The sequence below is a fragment of the Paralichthys olivaceus genome, chromosome 6 (genome assembly GCF_024713975.1).
Source record: "Paralichthys olivaceus isolate ysfri-2021 chromosome 6, ASM2471397v2, whole genome shotgun sequence".
NCBI classification, from domain to species: Eukaryota; Metazoa; Chordata; class Actinopteri; order Pleuronectiformes; family Paralichthyidae; genus Paralichthys; species Paralichthys olivaceus.
Window position 1 is genome coordinate 25,643,379 of NC_091098.1, and position 16,829 is coordinate 25,660,207.

At 45.5% G+C, this 16,829-nt stretch overlaps 1 protein-coding gene and 1 long non-coding RNA gene across 2 annotated transcripts; one reads left to right on the top strand and one right to left on the bottom strand.

Moving 5' to 3' along the window:
* Positions 1-1,782: 1,782 nt before the first annotated feature.
* jph2 (junctophilin 2) lies at positions 1,783-16,676 on the top strand. The gene is made up of 6 exons (XM_069527410.1): positions 1,783-2,614; positions 5,162-5,978; positions 11,499-11,617; positions 12,679-13,589; positions 13,750-13,850; positions 14,203-16,676. The coding sequence occupies exons 1-5, from the start codon at positions 2,236-2,238 to the stop codon at positions 13,828-13,830; spliced, it is 2,307 nt and encodes a 768-aa protein (XP_069383511.1). The 5' UTR covers positions 1,783-2,235; the 3' UTR covers positions 13,831-13,850; positions 14,203-16,676.
* On the bottom strand, positions 5,993-11,490 carry LOC138410605 (uncharacterized). Its single transcript, XR_011243306.1, has 3 exons — positions 10,117-11,490; positions 9,819-9,937; positions 5,993-9,485 (listed from the first exon to the last, which is right to left on the bottom strand). It is a non-coding gene; the product is annotated as an uncharacterized lncRNA (long non-coding RNA).
* Positions 16,677-16,829: the final 153 nt, after the last annotated feature.

Consider the following 16,829-nt stretch of genomic DNA (forward strand, 5'->3'; position numbering starts at 1 on the left):
TAAAACAGCTCAGGAAACTGATCCAGAGTTTAAATCAGACAAAAGAAGGTTCATTTAAAGACTTTTTCCATATCTTTAAATATTCACTTCATTTTATAAATTTGAATAAAACTCTTTATATGTATAAGAAAACATTTTTATGCTAAAGTAAAAGGAACTTTTATTGAATAAATTAATAAAACTTAATGTTTCCATCCATTATTTGAACTGGGATTAGAGGAAGAGGAAACAATATAATATTAAACAATATAAATCCATCCTCTTATGAAGAAAAACAGCCTTAATACCAACTTCAATATTGTCAAACCTACGACCACAATAGTAATATTTTTACTTGTGTAGTATTTCTCAGTGAATGTAACACAGCGCTTCACAGATAAAAGACACACAAGTAAAAATACATGAAAAATAACCATCAAACACAATCATATTAGAATAAAAACTCTTACAAAAGTCAAAACTAGAATTAGTTAAAATCAAGGAATTAACAGAACATTAACATTCAATTCTACAACGTAGAGGAAGCCAGAAAAAAACCAACTCCGGCTAAAGTAAAAAGACTTGAAACAACTTTAACATCGACACAAGCATCAAAAACACAAATGAATTCTGTTCACAAACGAGGAAAACTCACATCGCTCACAGACACTGTCCAAACTTTGAGGGGATGAGGCCTCCGGCACGAGGGCGGCCATGTCTGTCTGTTCAGGAAGGAAGAACCAGGTGAGCTTCCTGTAGGACTTCTGCAGGCGGAGCCACAGGAGGAAGTAGTCGGCCAGGTAAGGAAAGGAAAGGAAGTGGGAGGGGATTTTCCAGAGCAACATAAGAAATTATATTTGTACTTTTATTGAGATAAATTGGAAAGTGAAATACATTTGGTTGCAGTTCCCAGTTTTGTCCAGCAGAGGGACAAACAAACAAGCTCCTACATTCAAATCTTTTATCTCAACTTTTTGTAAACTTCAAGAAATCGCTTGAGATTTTAATTTTTCAGCGACAGCGAGCGGATCTCCTGGCAGCAAATGATGGATACTGCAAGAATTCATTGTCCTGTGGTTAAGTTCAACTCATTAAACGTATGTTAGACGCTGGGTTTTAATATTGTTATTTTGTTGACGTGCTCTGTTTCACTTCTGTTTTTACCTTTTTAAAGTTTTTGGTTAATTTTTCTTCACTTTATATTCGAGCGTTAAGAGCAGAGGATGTCCCGCCTTCAGTCCTATGAGACAAATTGTGATTGGTCAATATGGGCTACACACATTTGATTGATTGATTGATTGATTGATTGATTGATTGATTGTAGGGTCATTTACCGAGGAACAATTGAGATCACATAACGAGCTTCATATACTGTTCAATAAAACTGTTAAAACATCCACCACCGACACAGGAGCTGTGGTTTTCTGTCTTTTTTTTTTCTTGGGGAAGTGTAAAAATATCATCCTCCTGTTCCATAAGATCTGTGGAGAATCAGGCAGCCGGGCCACAGAGGAACCTGAGAGGGAAATTCTTTATCAAATGTCTCTTTTCCACCCAGACACTGTGAGAACGAGCAGGTCTGTGTGTGCAGGGTGAAGAGAGTCCAGAGTCTCCAGTCCCCAAGTGGCAAGACTCCTCTGGCATGGTTCCTTACAGGCAGCAGGGTTAAGGATTGGGCTGTATTTTTGGAAGTGTGTGTGTGTGTGTGTGTGTGTGTGTGTGTGTGTGTGTGTGTGTGTGTGTGTGTGTGTGTGGTGGGGGGGAGGGGGGGTTAGCCTTGTTAGGTCTGCTAAAATATTTCCAACAGCAGCGACTGTCAGGAGATAGCTGGTGGCAGCAGGGACAGGACAGGGGGAGAGAGAGGGGCTTTTTCTCTGTGGCCATGGAGGATCTCCGGCTCCTCATCCAGACTCACACACAGAAATAATTCCATTTCACTGCATCAACAAGTAATTGGCTCCACGTGAACGCAACAGGGTTTAATCTATTCTAGAGACGAGCTGTGTTTAGAGTCGACAGTCCATGAAGAATCCAACGCTGGAAGAATCTGGATAAAAATAAATTGCGCCTTCATGGACACAAACCCCAGCCCAGAGGAAGACACCGCCACAGCCTGAGCCCCGAGGACACCTCCGGTCCGTGTTCATGTCAGGTGGAGGTGAGGTCACACCGACGGAGCTCCAATCTTCATCCAGGTAACACAGCGGGACGCAGCTTTACTTTCTGACCCGTGCGTAATTGCGCCGCGGCGGAGGCATGAGCGGGGGTCGCTTCGAGTTCGACGACGGTGGAGCTTACTGCGGAGGCTGGGAGGGGGGGAAGGCCCACGGCCACGGTATCTGCACCGGACCCAAGGGCCAGGGGGAGTTCTCCGGCTCCTGGAACTACGGCTTCGAGGTGGTGGGGGTCTACACCTGGCCCAGTGGGAACACCTACGAGGGGTACTGGTCGCAGGGGAAGCGTCATGGTCTGGGAGTGGAAACCAAAGGACACTGGATTTACAAAGGGGAATGGACTCATGGCTTCAAGGGGAGATATGGCATCAGGCTCAGTGTGGGCAGCGGAGCCAAGTATGAGGGAACGTGGAATAATGGACTTCAGGATGGATACGGAACAGAAACATACGCTGATGGAGGTAAGACACTGTGTAGAAATACAACAAGTCATTTAACTTGAACATAAACTTGAAGTACCACAGAGTGAGGATGGATTCATCTGGAAGTCGAACCTATAAATAGCCTGCTTCATTTATAGTTTTAACCTGTCACTCGCCTTGTAAGTGTGTTATAAAGGTGCCTCATGAATAAAGTGAAAGTATTATTATTTATTATTTATGTTTCATTCCAACTCCTGCGGTGGAACCTGAACCAGGGGCCACACTTTACACAGAGGGGCCAATTATCTGTTCAGCTTCAATGGGACCTGATTCAGTTTGATGACACGTTGATGGTTTCGTGTTGTAGCTCTGCAGCGTCGAGCAAAACCTCACATCTTTAAATATACTTTGAAAGTATAAAGATGTCTGAAGTGATAGTATTGTTGGTATAAGTGAATCCTTTATTTTCTTATGAGAGGACAGGGGGGCTTCAGGGGACAATCAGACCCCCCCCCCCCCCCCAGGTGCCGGCCCTGCTTTAAACACTGCTGGTTATATTTTGAATTTTAAATCAAATTAACTTGGTGAAGAGAAAACTACTTTTCTTCTTGTAAAGTAGAAAAACCTTGAAATCGTACTTGAGTACAGAACTGAAATACTACTTCTAAACTACTTGTCACTAGTTTGATCAAGCAAAACCCCTCAAGCTACTTGGCGTCGTCCATTATGGTCCACAGCACTAAGTTCATTGCAGGTGACATGAAAACAAACGAGCGAAGAGGATCCTCTGGGTTTATAACGTCCGTGTAACCAGAAGAAAGTATCGCTCTGCTGCTGTCAGTCAAGAGCTGCTCCAAGCTCGTCGGAAATCCAAACCCCACAGGAACATTTCCGTTTTGTTTAAGCATTCCATCGTTAACTGCAAAAGTTCTTAAAGTTTGAAAAGCAAATTGTTCTCATGATAGAGCAGAAGGCCACCTCTGGATTATATGATTATATTATATATTCCAATAAGTGACACTGCATGACAGGGTTGTGTTCAGATCTGTATTTATAGATTTCTGTCAAGTTAGTAAAAGCTGCCGTTAACAACTTTATTTCACTTTTTAATCTGTAAAAATATAGAAATTGTATTTTCGTGTAAAACCCAAATCTGCAAAGTTACGTTAGTTTTCAAATAAATGCAGTAAAATAGAAATAATATCATATTGATGTATAAAATATATAACTCAAGTAACATATGAACAATTACTCGATTCCCTTCCACCACAAACCATTTATCATCCCTTCACTCCGGCCGAGTTCTTCTCTCAAGTTACATGTTTCCATCCATAAATCTCTCTGGAAGCTTCTGGTGGATCCGGAGCGCTCCTGAACTATAACGTGTAGGTGAAGTGAACTAAGTTGGACGTGTTTAAAATCGATGTTGTACCACAGCAGTCGTTTTTCCCTCCGTAACAGCTGACTCATCAGCCTGAAGCCCAGTGGGCCGGACGCTGCGTGGGGGGGGGGTTATGATAGCACCAGATGTCAGCATGTAATAATAGCCAACGGGCCCCCGTGCCCTCCTGGCCTCACAGGCTGAGGCCTCGCGTTCACTTTAATCCACACGCATGTCAATTTTAGCATGAGACCAAACCCAGAGACGACTTGTCAGCGAGTGCCTGACTGACGGAGCCTTTTCACGCCGAAGATTCCAACACGACACAAATAAAAGATCGAGCAGTTTTATATAGAGGGACGGATTCTGTCTCCATAGTGTCAACGCGTTTACACAGACAATGCTAATTAGCGCTAAACACAAATAGGCGGAATCGTCTTCGCTCTTGTAGGTCGCAAAGTATTTGGACTCATTTTGACTCGATAATATCGCCGGATGAAAAAATGTGAAAGTGACAGTTCTCGTATGTGGAACGTAGAAAGTGAACGCTGCTCCTCCATGTTTAGTTTTGACTCCGGGGACAGAACGACCTGACGAGTCTGAGTCATAACGAGGCAGCAGATCAGGAATAGATTTTAAACCTTCAGTGTTTTACAGACCAACAGCAGGATTTTAGAAATTTGCAAAACTGTGGGAGGGAACCAGGGTAAAGATTTCAGAGCTGCAGAGATGTGATCCACTTCCTTGGTGTCAGCGAGGACTCGACCTTCTGATGGATTCTGTAGAGAGACCCGTGAACACGGCATGCACGGGCAGCTTTCATCAAATCCTGCCGAGAAATCAAATCGTCTAATCCTCGATATGTTCTTCAGGTTTGAGTCTGTGACTACGAGAGATTTAATCGAACTTCCCTGCCTCCAAAAACAATAACTTCAGTTTTATCTTTGTTTAAACAAAGAAAATCCTGACTCCCATAATCTTTGATTTGTTCAATGCACATAGTCGATGTTCTTGTTTGTCAACTGCAAAATCTCGTTGTTTTCCATTATCTGTGGAAGTGGGAGCATGAAGATGTTGATGTGAGAGGCCACGTGATTACACTCGCACGCTCAGACGTGTAAATTTACTAGCTCAGATGGACCGTCAGGAAATGCTTCTATTTTTATTCTAAATAATCAAAGCTCCCTGTTGTCTGATGTATGCAGGTACCTTCCAGGGTCAGTTCACTGGTGGGATGCGGCACGGCTACGGTGTCCGTCAGAGCGTCCCCTACGGAATGGCTGCAGTTGTCCGCTCCCCGCTTCGTACCTCTTTGACCTCCCTTCGCAGCGAGCACAGCAACGGCACCGTCTTGCAACAAGACATCCCCATCATCACCACCACCAATGCCTCAGGTGAGGAGACCCCTGTCGCCACGCCGACCCAGCTGGGACCATCCCGCGGAGGCTTCGCCCTCACTCTCCAGGTGGACCCGGAGGCGATGAAACCCAAGAAGAAGGGCCTGTTTCGCAGGGGTTCTCTTCTGGGTAAGCTGAAGAAGTCCGACTCCAGCACCTCGCTATCCAGCCAGAAGAGCAAGATCAGCTTCCTGAGGACGGAATCCGCCCTCAGCTCCAACGCCAGCGACACCAACTCCACCATCAGCATCGGGGACGAGAGCCTGGCCGGAGCCGAGGATTTCCCCCCTGTGGAGGCCGACATCGACGCCACCACCACAGAGGTCTACATGGGCGAGTGGAAGAACGACAAGCGCTCGGGATATGGAATAAGCGAAAGGTCCAGCGGGCTGAAGTATGAGGGCGAGTGGCTGAACAACCAGAGACACGGCTACGGATGCACCACCTTCGCAGAGGGAGGGAAAGAGGAGGGCAAGTACATGAACAACATGCTGGTGAAAGCCATGAAGAAGAGGGTGATCCAGCTGAAGGGAACCAAGATCAAGCAGAAGGTGGAGCGGGCGGTGGAGGGAGCGCAGCGGGCGGCTGCCATCGGCAAGCAGAAGGCCGAGATCGCCGCTTCCAGGTAAGAAGAGTAGCGTTTACGTCCCGACTCCACCAGGCCTTGATCATGACTGACTCCATAATAGTCAGTAGTAGTATTATTTTTAGTACAATACTTATAAGTAGCACTTTTCTAAAAATATTTCAAACTGCTTGGCAGGAAGTTAAACCCATAAAAAATAAAGCGGTTAAAAGTTACTAAAACAAAATTTAAACAATATTAATGAAAACAAACCAAACTTTCATTAAGGTTTCAAAAAGAGAGAGATTTAAAAGAGGCCGAGAGGTAGAGTGTGTGAGTCGAACAGAGAAGGTCGATGAGACAAATTAAAACGAGACACTTCATTTATTCTGAGCCGCCCACTCACAATAACCAAAGACATATTATTATATATTATTATGAGAAATAATATATAATATATATTTATATGGAGGATAAAGTGACCACAGGAATTTCCTATTACACGCTGGATACCCAGAAACCATCAGGAGTACTGGACTAACTGTTAAAAGATGTTCTGTGAAGACGCAGCTGTGACCTTCTGGCTGCAGTGATGGTGGAAATAAAATAAAGAGTCCAGCGCAGCAGAGAGAGGACTTTAAGTTAGAAAGACCAAAATGCAACTCAAGACAACATGTTAGTAGAGAACAACCCTGAGGTCAACACGACAAATCAATAAACAGAAACAAAAGTACAAGTGACAAAAAAAAGAAAGACGGGTCCGTGCACACTCCAGTTTGTCTGTGACCGTACAAGGAGGTGGTGTTTTTGTCCACAGTCGTCCTCGGCACATGAAACAAGCTCAGTGTTTACAGACTTGCTCTGACGGAGCGCAGACCCCAGTCCCAGCAGATCCAAATCTAAATATTGTGCTGTGAGGATAAGCAGTAATGGGCCAGTGTGCATCGTGTCAGTGCTTCACAACGCTCACCTACTGCACATCCACCGGCGCCTGCACCAGGAGAATGGAAGCAAAACTCTTTATGTGTTTCTGAAATTATAGAAAAACACAGAGGTTACATCAGAGAAGAGTCATTCAAGAGACATTCAAAGCTTTTTTTAAATCTTTAGATTATCTTTAGACCCTTGAGAGGGGCTCGACCTCTGGACCAGACTACCAAGCTATGAGTAAAGTAGTTTACTTTTAAATTCAACCTGGAGTCATTTTCTGCAGAGTGAGATTTCAAACTTGTGATTCTTCAAGTGGCATTTTGAACGAGACTCTTCTACTTGTAGTATTTTTTACATTCTCATGAGTCGTTTTCAGAAGAATGTTCACAGAATTGTGTTCGGACATTCTCTGCGTAACGTCTTCATTCTGCTGCCGAGATCACGCGTGTTAGAAACATCATCAACCCGCTGGCGATGAATCCTGCGGAGGATCTCCCGCTGCGTTCTCACATCAGCTCCCTTCGGGCCGAATGGAACTGGTCTGGAGAAACTCAGGAGATTATCCGGAGTCCATGTCTGGGAGCAGCTACATTTGTACTTTCCCTGAAGTACTGGACGTGAATACTTTGGTGCAGTGTTATATAAGCAGTGAGGACTCTGTTCCTTTTCGCTCTATGATCCTTTGGCGAAGGCTCGGAGGGTTAAAAATACCACCTGTGCACTGCATGGGAATCCAGAGCAGTTAGTTAAACGTTTGCATTCGGACGCTCTGTGGACATTGTTCTGTTGCGTGGGCTGGCAGCCGCGCGTCTGGAGGAGGACCTGTGTGGCAAGACGGGGTGTAAATGACGCACACACAGGGGCCCTGCGGTCACAGAGGAGCCCTGACTAAATATGGACACGCACACTCTTGCTGTATCACAATCACAGGGGAATGCAACAGCTGATTACCCCCCCCCCCCCCCTCCCCCGTCTCTCCAGCCTCCATCTTTCCTGCCTAGTCACGGGCACACACCCAGACTGTTTGCTTACAATAACTCACACTGGCTCTCCTGTTGTTTCTCGCACATTTGTCCAGTTGAAGCAAATGAAACGACTCTTTGCAGACGGTTCTGTCCGCGACTGGAAACTCAGGCTCGTCTTCTCGGCGGTCAGAGATCACAGATCTGAGTCCATCTTGCGTCAGCAGCGGTGTCAAATGGTTCCACGGATATAAATATGACACAGCTCACAAGCAAGTGCTTGGGTATAAAGGGTTAGTGTATATATGTACCACACCTAGCTTTAGTTGTGCAGCTTGGATTACACACTGCGCTGCTGATTCCAGCGTTTTTGTGCCGCTCGTAACATTTGTAAACACAGTCCAGGTCTGACCTCAGCGTGGGACTATCCTGCCTGTTTTTATTAGTTACTTGTTTAATGAGAAATAAAGTCACAGAGGGGAAAATAGCTGGTGAGTAATTAGACGAGATCTCTGAAGCTATTCCTTGTGTGACCTCTTGACAATGTTGCACTTAGCACCTAATGGGGTTTTCACAGGCGACTCGACAAGTCGGCCGACAGAACCATTCCACACTGCATCGCTGAAGTCAAGTCGCTCACGTGTGGTTTCAGGACGGTGCTATGGCAGTGGTAGCTACAGCACTTCTGCAGTAGGGGGCGCTGCTGTTGTTGACAAGCAGGCGACAGGTCGTAGTTGTCATGCGTGACTAGTTTCCAGTGTGCGGGGAATGCCCGCACGATAGGGTTCCGACTTTCTGTGGAGGATTTCCTGCGAGGTTCACATCATGGGCTCGTCTGGACATCATCCGATGTATTTTATCGGACACTGGTAGAGAGAAACTCCTGAGAAATTCTCACTCGGACATTTGTGGCCCCTCAGGATAATGTCAGGAGATTATCTGGAGTTAACACTGCGGATGCTGAAGCAGCAGTCACGGAAAGAAACACGGCCGCACGACCAGATTCAGATTGCTCGACTAAAATCACTGGTGTGGAAATATTTTACCAGAGCAGATCAAACCTCCACCTGCACGATGTGTACGTACGACATCGGTACCAGCGCTATGCAGGACCGTCTGAAAGTCAAAGTGAGCGAGGAGAAGCACTATCAAGGAAGGCAGACGACAATCAGAGAACTCTCTAAACGTCCAATCACGGACCAGCAAACATCTCTCTCCCGCGCATTGACGAGGGTGGGAACAAATACGCCTCCAGAGATTTTTGGGAATAGTTGACAACTACTGAAATGTAGGAATCGTGAAGTGATTTCTTTTTAAAGGGACTAAGTCACTCTGTCACTCTCCCTCTGTCACACACACACACACACACACTGCACATTGGAACAGGACCTTCCACACAGATCCAGTGGCACATGCCAGAATGACAGAATATCTCCTGCCATCAGCAGCTCCAGGACAACTGCAGCGTGACGAGAAACAGATGGTGACAAACCAGCAGGACAGTAGGACCTGCAGGAACAGAGGCTTTTATTGCACAGGATATACGTTACAGATAAAGATTTATGGTACAGATTATTCTGTGATCTCATACAAGCTGTGGGTGGTGAAGACCGGACCGAGTCTCTTTCTGCAGCTGATGTCTCATGTGTGCAGCGGGCATCTCCTCAAGGCGACCCTAAAAGCATAAGGGGTATTTAGGTCACAGTGTCAAATGTCATGTTTGGTTGCAGAGGAACTCTGGAGGACAGACAGACTGCAGCAGTTATACAATGTACAGGGACGCGACTGCAAATGTTTATGGTTGAATCCTTTTAATTTGTAGACTTAATAAAGATAATAAACTTTATTTGGCACCTTTTAAAAGAGTTACAGAGCTACAAGGTGCTTCACAAAACAAAGGACAGATCACACTCAGTAATACGATGAAACTAAAGAATCAAATCATAATCAAATAAAACATTTAAAAAGAAATGAAAACAATGAAAATGCGAGGTGAGTTTTTAACGACCTTTTTAACTGATTCTGCTGATCTGATGGTTTTCCACAGCCTCGGAGCTAAAACCATAAACGATCCCCCCCTTTGTTTTAAACCTGGATCGTGATTCTGTGAGCGAGGGGTTCAAAGTGCTGGAATACAAAGCGGAGACTCAAAAGTGACGTACAACAGTGTGAGATTGAGCAAAAGCAGACGCAGAGGAATGTTAAGGCTCAAAAATCAAAACATTTAATTCAGAGAGTGCAGAACACAGGAATCCATCCAACACAACAAAAAGTATCCACAACAACAGGCTAAAGGCAAAACTCACGTCACGACAGAGGACGCTGGAACCAAGTAGTTTAAGTGACGACACAGGAAGGAAACACTGAAGGCAGGAGAGACACAGGTGAGACACATCAGAGCAGGTGACCAAGGAAGCAGGAAACAAGAGGAAGTGACCAGTGGTGAGTTTCAAAATTAAACAGGAAACAACTGAGAAACAATAAACAAGGTGAAAGTCCAGAAACACAAACAGTCCGACTAACGAACCAAATTGAAACGTCACCTTAACTGAAGCGCGAGTTTTCAGAATAACCAACGGATCTTAAAGACTTGAACATCAGTGTCATAAGAACGAGCTAAAATTACAGAAACCATCTTTGAGAAACATTTGTTTGAGGATTTCTTTGTTAAAGAAGAAGTGTTATTTCTCATTTCTCCTCGTTGGGCCACTTAAAACGAGCTTTTAAAACATCTGCATGCGCCCGACGATTGGTACAAACACATTATTAGATGTAAAAGTTAAGGCCGAGATGAGCAAATAAGGAATTATTGATTGATTCACACCCACAAGGACAAATGTGTCGTTGTGGTTTTCCACTGTTTCTTGGAAGTTGCATCAGAAACCTTGTTGATGTTCTTACCATTCAGTGTGAAATGACTGTTTCGGTTTTAACGTGTGTGGTGGTGAAGGTGTCTGTGAGAGAGGAGGTGCGGACTGTCTGTGGACAGGTGGAGCTCATCGATCAAACAGTAAAACCCCAGGAGACTCTAATTGTTCCAGTGGGAAGCGACTTCCCCCGCTGAGTCTTCAAGTGGACTGGGAGACTATTCTCAGCTCAGTGTAAAGTTACAGAATGACAAGTATCCACAGAGTAATCACAATCACCAATTCTCTCAGTGAATGTGGAACAAACTGCAGCCTTGAACTCTCAGCTGCAGGTTTTTACACTTTGGTCCAGACTGAAATAACTCAACCATTGGCTGGATGTCCACGCTGCTGAAATCCTAATAATGTTGTTGACCCCTTTATTTTCCCTCTGATGCTTCACTGTCTCTGCGCCAGCGGCACTGAGTTTTCAGGTCGTGTGTCCGTTCCGTGTTTTTGAGGGAATTTCCTCACATTTTGCACAGATTCACACATTTTGCATCTGGAAAACGTCACCTGAAGAACTCTTTGAGGGATTTCCCTCAAATTCGGTGCTGATGTTACTCAAGGATGACCCGATTTGATTTTGAAGGTCAAAGGTCAAGGTCGCTGTGACCTTTTTTTGCCTCAGGAACGTGTTAGATTAACAAAGCCTCAGAGAATCACTTCACAATTAGTACAACTATTGAGTAGTCGGAGGTCAAAGGTCAAGGTCACTGTGACCTCATGTGAGCAGTTTTATGCAATAACATCAATTGTGTTGCTTTTGTCCCCCCCTGCAGGACGACCCACGCAAAGGCCAAGTCAGACGGAGCTGAACAAGCGTCTCAGGCGTCCAACAGCGAGTCCAGCATCGCCCGACTGGTCGCTAAAGAGCTCTCCCCCTCCTTCTACCAACCAGGTCAGTAGAATCAATGTGGGAGGAGTTCTGCAAAATGGAAAGGAAATGAAAGATATACTAACATTAGGGATATTTTCATAGCACTTTCTTTTCTGTATATATTTTCTTCTCTGATAGGATATTTACATATAATAAAACCCTGTGTGACATGAATGTTTATATGTGGATACAAATAGCTCGTTTTTACCGTCCACGCCGACAGTCGCACCTCATAGGTTCAGTTGCAGGAGTGTGTGTTCCTGTAAGTGTCACACAAAGAAGTTCTCTCTCTCAGTTTCTTTAATCTGTGTACCTTTGTGCACACACACGCCCACGACCGCCATAGATTTTATATTTCTGTCCCTGTACGTCCCTCCGGCTTGTGCTGGTAGATCCTCCGACAAGATTGGTCGCATTTGAATGTCTAAAAAAGGAACGTCTTATTGGGCCGAAGGGATCATATCAGTTTCATTCTCTCTGGCAACAGTCATTCACACAACAGCAGGAGCAGCCATTTTGGAGCCTCTTGCATTTTCCTCCTGCTTTCTCCCTCAGCAGAGAGCTTACAGGGATCAGACACATCCAGCGAGCTGGCTTCCTGCATGGTCTGTGACTAACGCAACAAATGGACGAGGTTCTGCTGTGCATTCCTCCGTGAGAGATCTCTTACCAAGGAGAAAGCAACACAGGCGTACATCATGTGTCAGTGTCTGCACCATCTGGTTTATTTTCACTGGGGAAAACAATGGTGCGGCCTCACAATTCAGAAAATAAACTACGAGGAGCTGATATATATAAATACTCTGTCTGTGTAGGAAAGGTGCATTTTAATATCTGTTGTCCAAAAAACAAGTCGCACTTTTCCGATAAAGCGACGGATAAACACTTATTTTGACTGAGTACAAAATATAAACTGGAGGAATTAAATATATATAAGTATAAAGTAGTGTAAAATGGAAAGTAAAATACAAATGCCCCTGAGTAAATGTACTTTTGTTCAGAGCGGAGCAGTGATCATTGCTCTGACTGTGAAATAATGGATGAGAATAAACTAACCTGGTGAACGCACTGGTCTCACACAGGTCCTGAGTATCTGAAGAAGAGGGTGTTCCAGGAGGTGGTGGAGGGCAGCGAGAACACAGACATTGTCATGCATGAGCCGCTGTTGGCTGAGGAGGAGCCCCTGCCGACTCCGCCCGAGAGCCCCCTCATGAATGAACTGGACAGCCTCATGCCTGGCTCTTCTCCAGGCCGCACGCCCTCCCCCAGCCCGGGCATCATCAGCAAGGAAGAGCCTAAACTCCTCAGTCCGGGAAGCTGGAATGAAGACAAATCCAGTAAAGGTGGTGGCAGTAAAGGAAGCAGTAAACCCAACAGCCGGCCCAGTAGTCGCCCCACCACCCCTTCAAACCCTATCTCTGCTCCAGCTGCCCCTGAAGGAGGAGGGGGGCCCAGCAGCCGCGGCCCCTCTCGTACCCCCAGCCGTCAGAGCAGCAAGAACGAGCAGGGCTCCGACCTGGAGATCAAGCCCCTGCAGAAGTTTGAGTCCGAGTCAAAAGCTCCGGACATCGCTCCGGTGGCCCCTGTAAGGAATAGCCTCATCTCTCACGATGAAGAAGAAGCTCCGCGTCCCTCTGCCAAGGCACCCAGAGCTGTCACCCCCGAGCCCAAACCTGCAGAGATCAAACCCGAGAGAGCCCCTTCAGTCCCCGAGCCAGCGCCCTCCGTGTCCGAGAACAAAGTGGAGTCCAGGGAGGTGAGCAGGCCGTCCAGCAAAGCGGAGACAAAGCCGTTACCGAAACGGCAACCCAGCCCAGCTCCGTCCCCAAAACCTGCACCCACCCCTGAACCCAAAACACCACCGAGGCAAATGGAAGCCAAACCCATTGTTGCCAAACCGACTCCGAAGGTGGATCCCAAAGTAGAAAATCGACTGAAGGCCATTGTGTCAAACTCGTGTCATGAGGCAACCGCTGAGTCTTTGGAGCTGGAGGTAAACACACGTCCAGAGTTCGATTATTAAACAGCACAGATATATTTGTTGATCTGATCCACGATCTGATTCTTAGTGTTATGATCCATAATTCCAACAGTTTATCGAAGTCACACTTCCTCTGAATTCACTGTCCTCACGACACACTCTGTTCTTCCAGGGCCCGAACACCATCATGATCTGCATGGTGATCCTGCTCAACATCGGCCTGGCCATTCTCTTCGTGCACATTTTGTCATGAGACGTTTTCCTCCACCTCAGGTGATCTAACAGCTCGCCGTGTTGAGGAAGTGATTTATTTATTCACGTTTTCACAATCTGCTCAAGTTCATGAAACACAAACTGAAGACCAACCTTTTTTATACGGCTTCAGTTGATTTGAATTTATTTGATTGTCCATTTGTTTATATTTTAGCCTGATTTATCATTTGGGGTTTTTTCAGATTCACTTACTTTATTATTTTCAGATTATTTGCCTTTTAAACCACAATATATTTTAGGTTTATATATATATTTGTTTGTGTGTGGAGGTATTCATGTGAAGTATATGTGTATATACATGTGTTTATATGTAAAGTGTTGTATAAATAAAGTCTAAGCTGGTTTGCTGCAGGTCGCCTGCGGTGTTGGAGAGAGATGGCGTCCCTCCTCCTCAGGAAGGAGCAGAGATGGAAAAGGGGTGCTGATGGGAGAAGGAGGAAGAGGAGGAGAAAGAGGAAGAGGAGGGGGAGGAGCAGAGCCTCATCTCTTCTCAAGGTTTTTCTCGGTGTGACTGTGTGAGGCTCTTTCCTCTTTCCGGAGCTCAGAGGAAGTGAAGGACATTGACTGACATGATTCATCTGGATCTGGTGATGTGTGTTAAAGTGCGGAGGGGGCGGGGCTGCAGAGGGGGGAGAGGGGGAGGGGGGGGGGGGACACAAAGAAAGAGAAAAACAGGTTTTTAAAAGAACCGGCTTCTCACTAATGAAGTTAACTGGTTAGTTAACTAGTGAACCCAGGTTCAGTATCAGGGCCGCGCTTCAACCTCCGATCACCCGTCAACATTTACCTGCTCAACACATCACACTCCTCTTCATCCCATCCTCTTCTTACCCTCCCTGGAGAAAGAGAAAAGAAGAGAGCCCACCCTCATCCCTTCATCCTCCTTCCCCATCCCTATACACACATCCTTTCATCCCTTCATCCCCCTTCCTTCATCCGTCATCCCTTCAATCCTTCATCCTCCTTCCTTCATCCCTTCAATCCCTCATCCTTCTTCCCTCAACCCTACACACATCCCTTCATCCCCTTTCCTTCATCCTCACCCTCATCAGTACATCCTCTTCCCTCATCCATCATCCTCCTTCCCTTATCCCTATACACCCATCCCTTCAATCCTTCATCCTTCAATCCTTCATCCTCCTCCCTCATCCTTTAATCCTTCATCCTCCATCCTTCATCCTCCTTCCCTCATCCTCCTTCCCTCATCCTCCTTCCTTTATCCCTATACACCCATCCCTTCATCCCTCATCTCTTCATCCTCTCTTCCCTCCCTCATCCCTTCTCATGTCTCATTTTATCTGGGGGATCTGTAATTATCTCGGGTGGAATGATACCCCCCCCCCCCACAAAGTGCCTCCTTCCAAATGCATCTTCTCCTCCACATCCAATATATCGACTTCCCTTCAGACCTTTAACTCACTTCCTGTTGGGGCGTGGTCCTGGTGAATGATAATTGTTTTGTCACAGGTGTGCAGAATGTTGATCACATATACAGACGTAATATTCTCTCCACCTGCAGCAGACGTGTGAAGGATCCAAAGGGGATAATGTTGTTTCGATCGCCTGCTTTGTCCAAGGTTTGGTTAAAAAGCTGAAGAGGATTCATTGAGTAGGAGGCTGAAACGTGTTTAAGAAACCTGTGTGTGTCAAGATAAGATCCAATCACTGCTGGATGCTCGATGTTCTGTAAAGCTGTTGTTTTTTCGCCCTGTTGCTCTTGAATGTCTTAAGAAAGACTCCAAAGCATCATGAGTTTTATTTGCAAAAATCTGTATTTGAGTCCGTGTGTGTTCGACACTGTGAAATATTCTGTTGTCGCTGCTGCTTCGGTTCAGGAGCTGAGCAGCGGTTAAGAGGAGGAGACAGGAAGGTAAAGGAGCTTCACTGCTTCTGCGTACATGCTGTATGTCCCTGCAGTGTTTGTTGTGCACTGCTGCTCTGCACCCAGGAGGTTTTAAATGAGTGGTGACTGTTCTGCAATAGGATAAGAAAGCAGAACGTGGAGGCTGTATGTTGTAGCGTGTTAGCTCTAGTCGACAGAATCATATTCACACAGACGCAGCAGCAGGGTCGGGTGGGGACGGCGTGTTTGCCTGTAAGTGTTTTCACGTATGTTCCAGTGTAGAAAACTTCCACCGCTTCACATCCAGGGCCTGTTGTGCTTCTAGAGCCAAACAGGACTTCAACTTTTGTACGCATGAGGGCACTTTGTGTGTATGGGTCTGTGTTTTTTGTATCATTTTGAAGTGCACGTCTTTTCAACGTTCAAAATATTCTGATAATATGCAACCCTGAATTTATTTATTTCCCAAAGGAGTTAGTCCGATTACCTCGGAACGAACAAAGACGGATTCTTAACGCCGTGTCTTACACTGAGAGGAACACTCTTCAGATGTGCCGTTTAATATTGTCCCCATGTTCGTTTAGCCGTGAATACGTGGGTTTTTCCAAAAGTGAGGTTCTTAGCTGAAATCCTTTTTTCCCTCTGAGTTTTCAAATGAGCACAGACCACTGGTTATGCACCGTTGTCATGGAATTAAGAAAAATCTGCAATCTGCACCTTTTATAAATCTGCTATATTGTTATATTTGGAAATCAGTTTCAACTGGCAATTCCGCATCTGTTCATTCACCAAACTGATTGACTCAACAGCAAGTGCAATAAGACTAGTCTTCACACGGGTCAGTGTAATGCAGAAGGCCTTTCTGTCAGTTTTAGTGCATTTAATAAATCTAAATATCATCATTGAATTTGACAACAGTGTTTGTGTGGCTGACCCTGTCCAAAACTACAAACCTCAGATTAAATAAAAACTTTTACAACATTTTTGAACGTGTAATGTTTTATGAATGAGTCAGAAGTGTCAGATCCAGGATAGCAACAGCAGAACTAAGTATTTTCTAAACACCGCCCGTCCGCCAGCAGGAGACGTCACCGTCCACACCCTCTGTTGTCTAACCGGGACACTGTCTGTTTTGT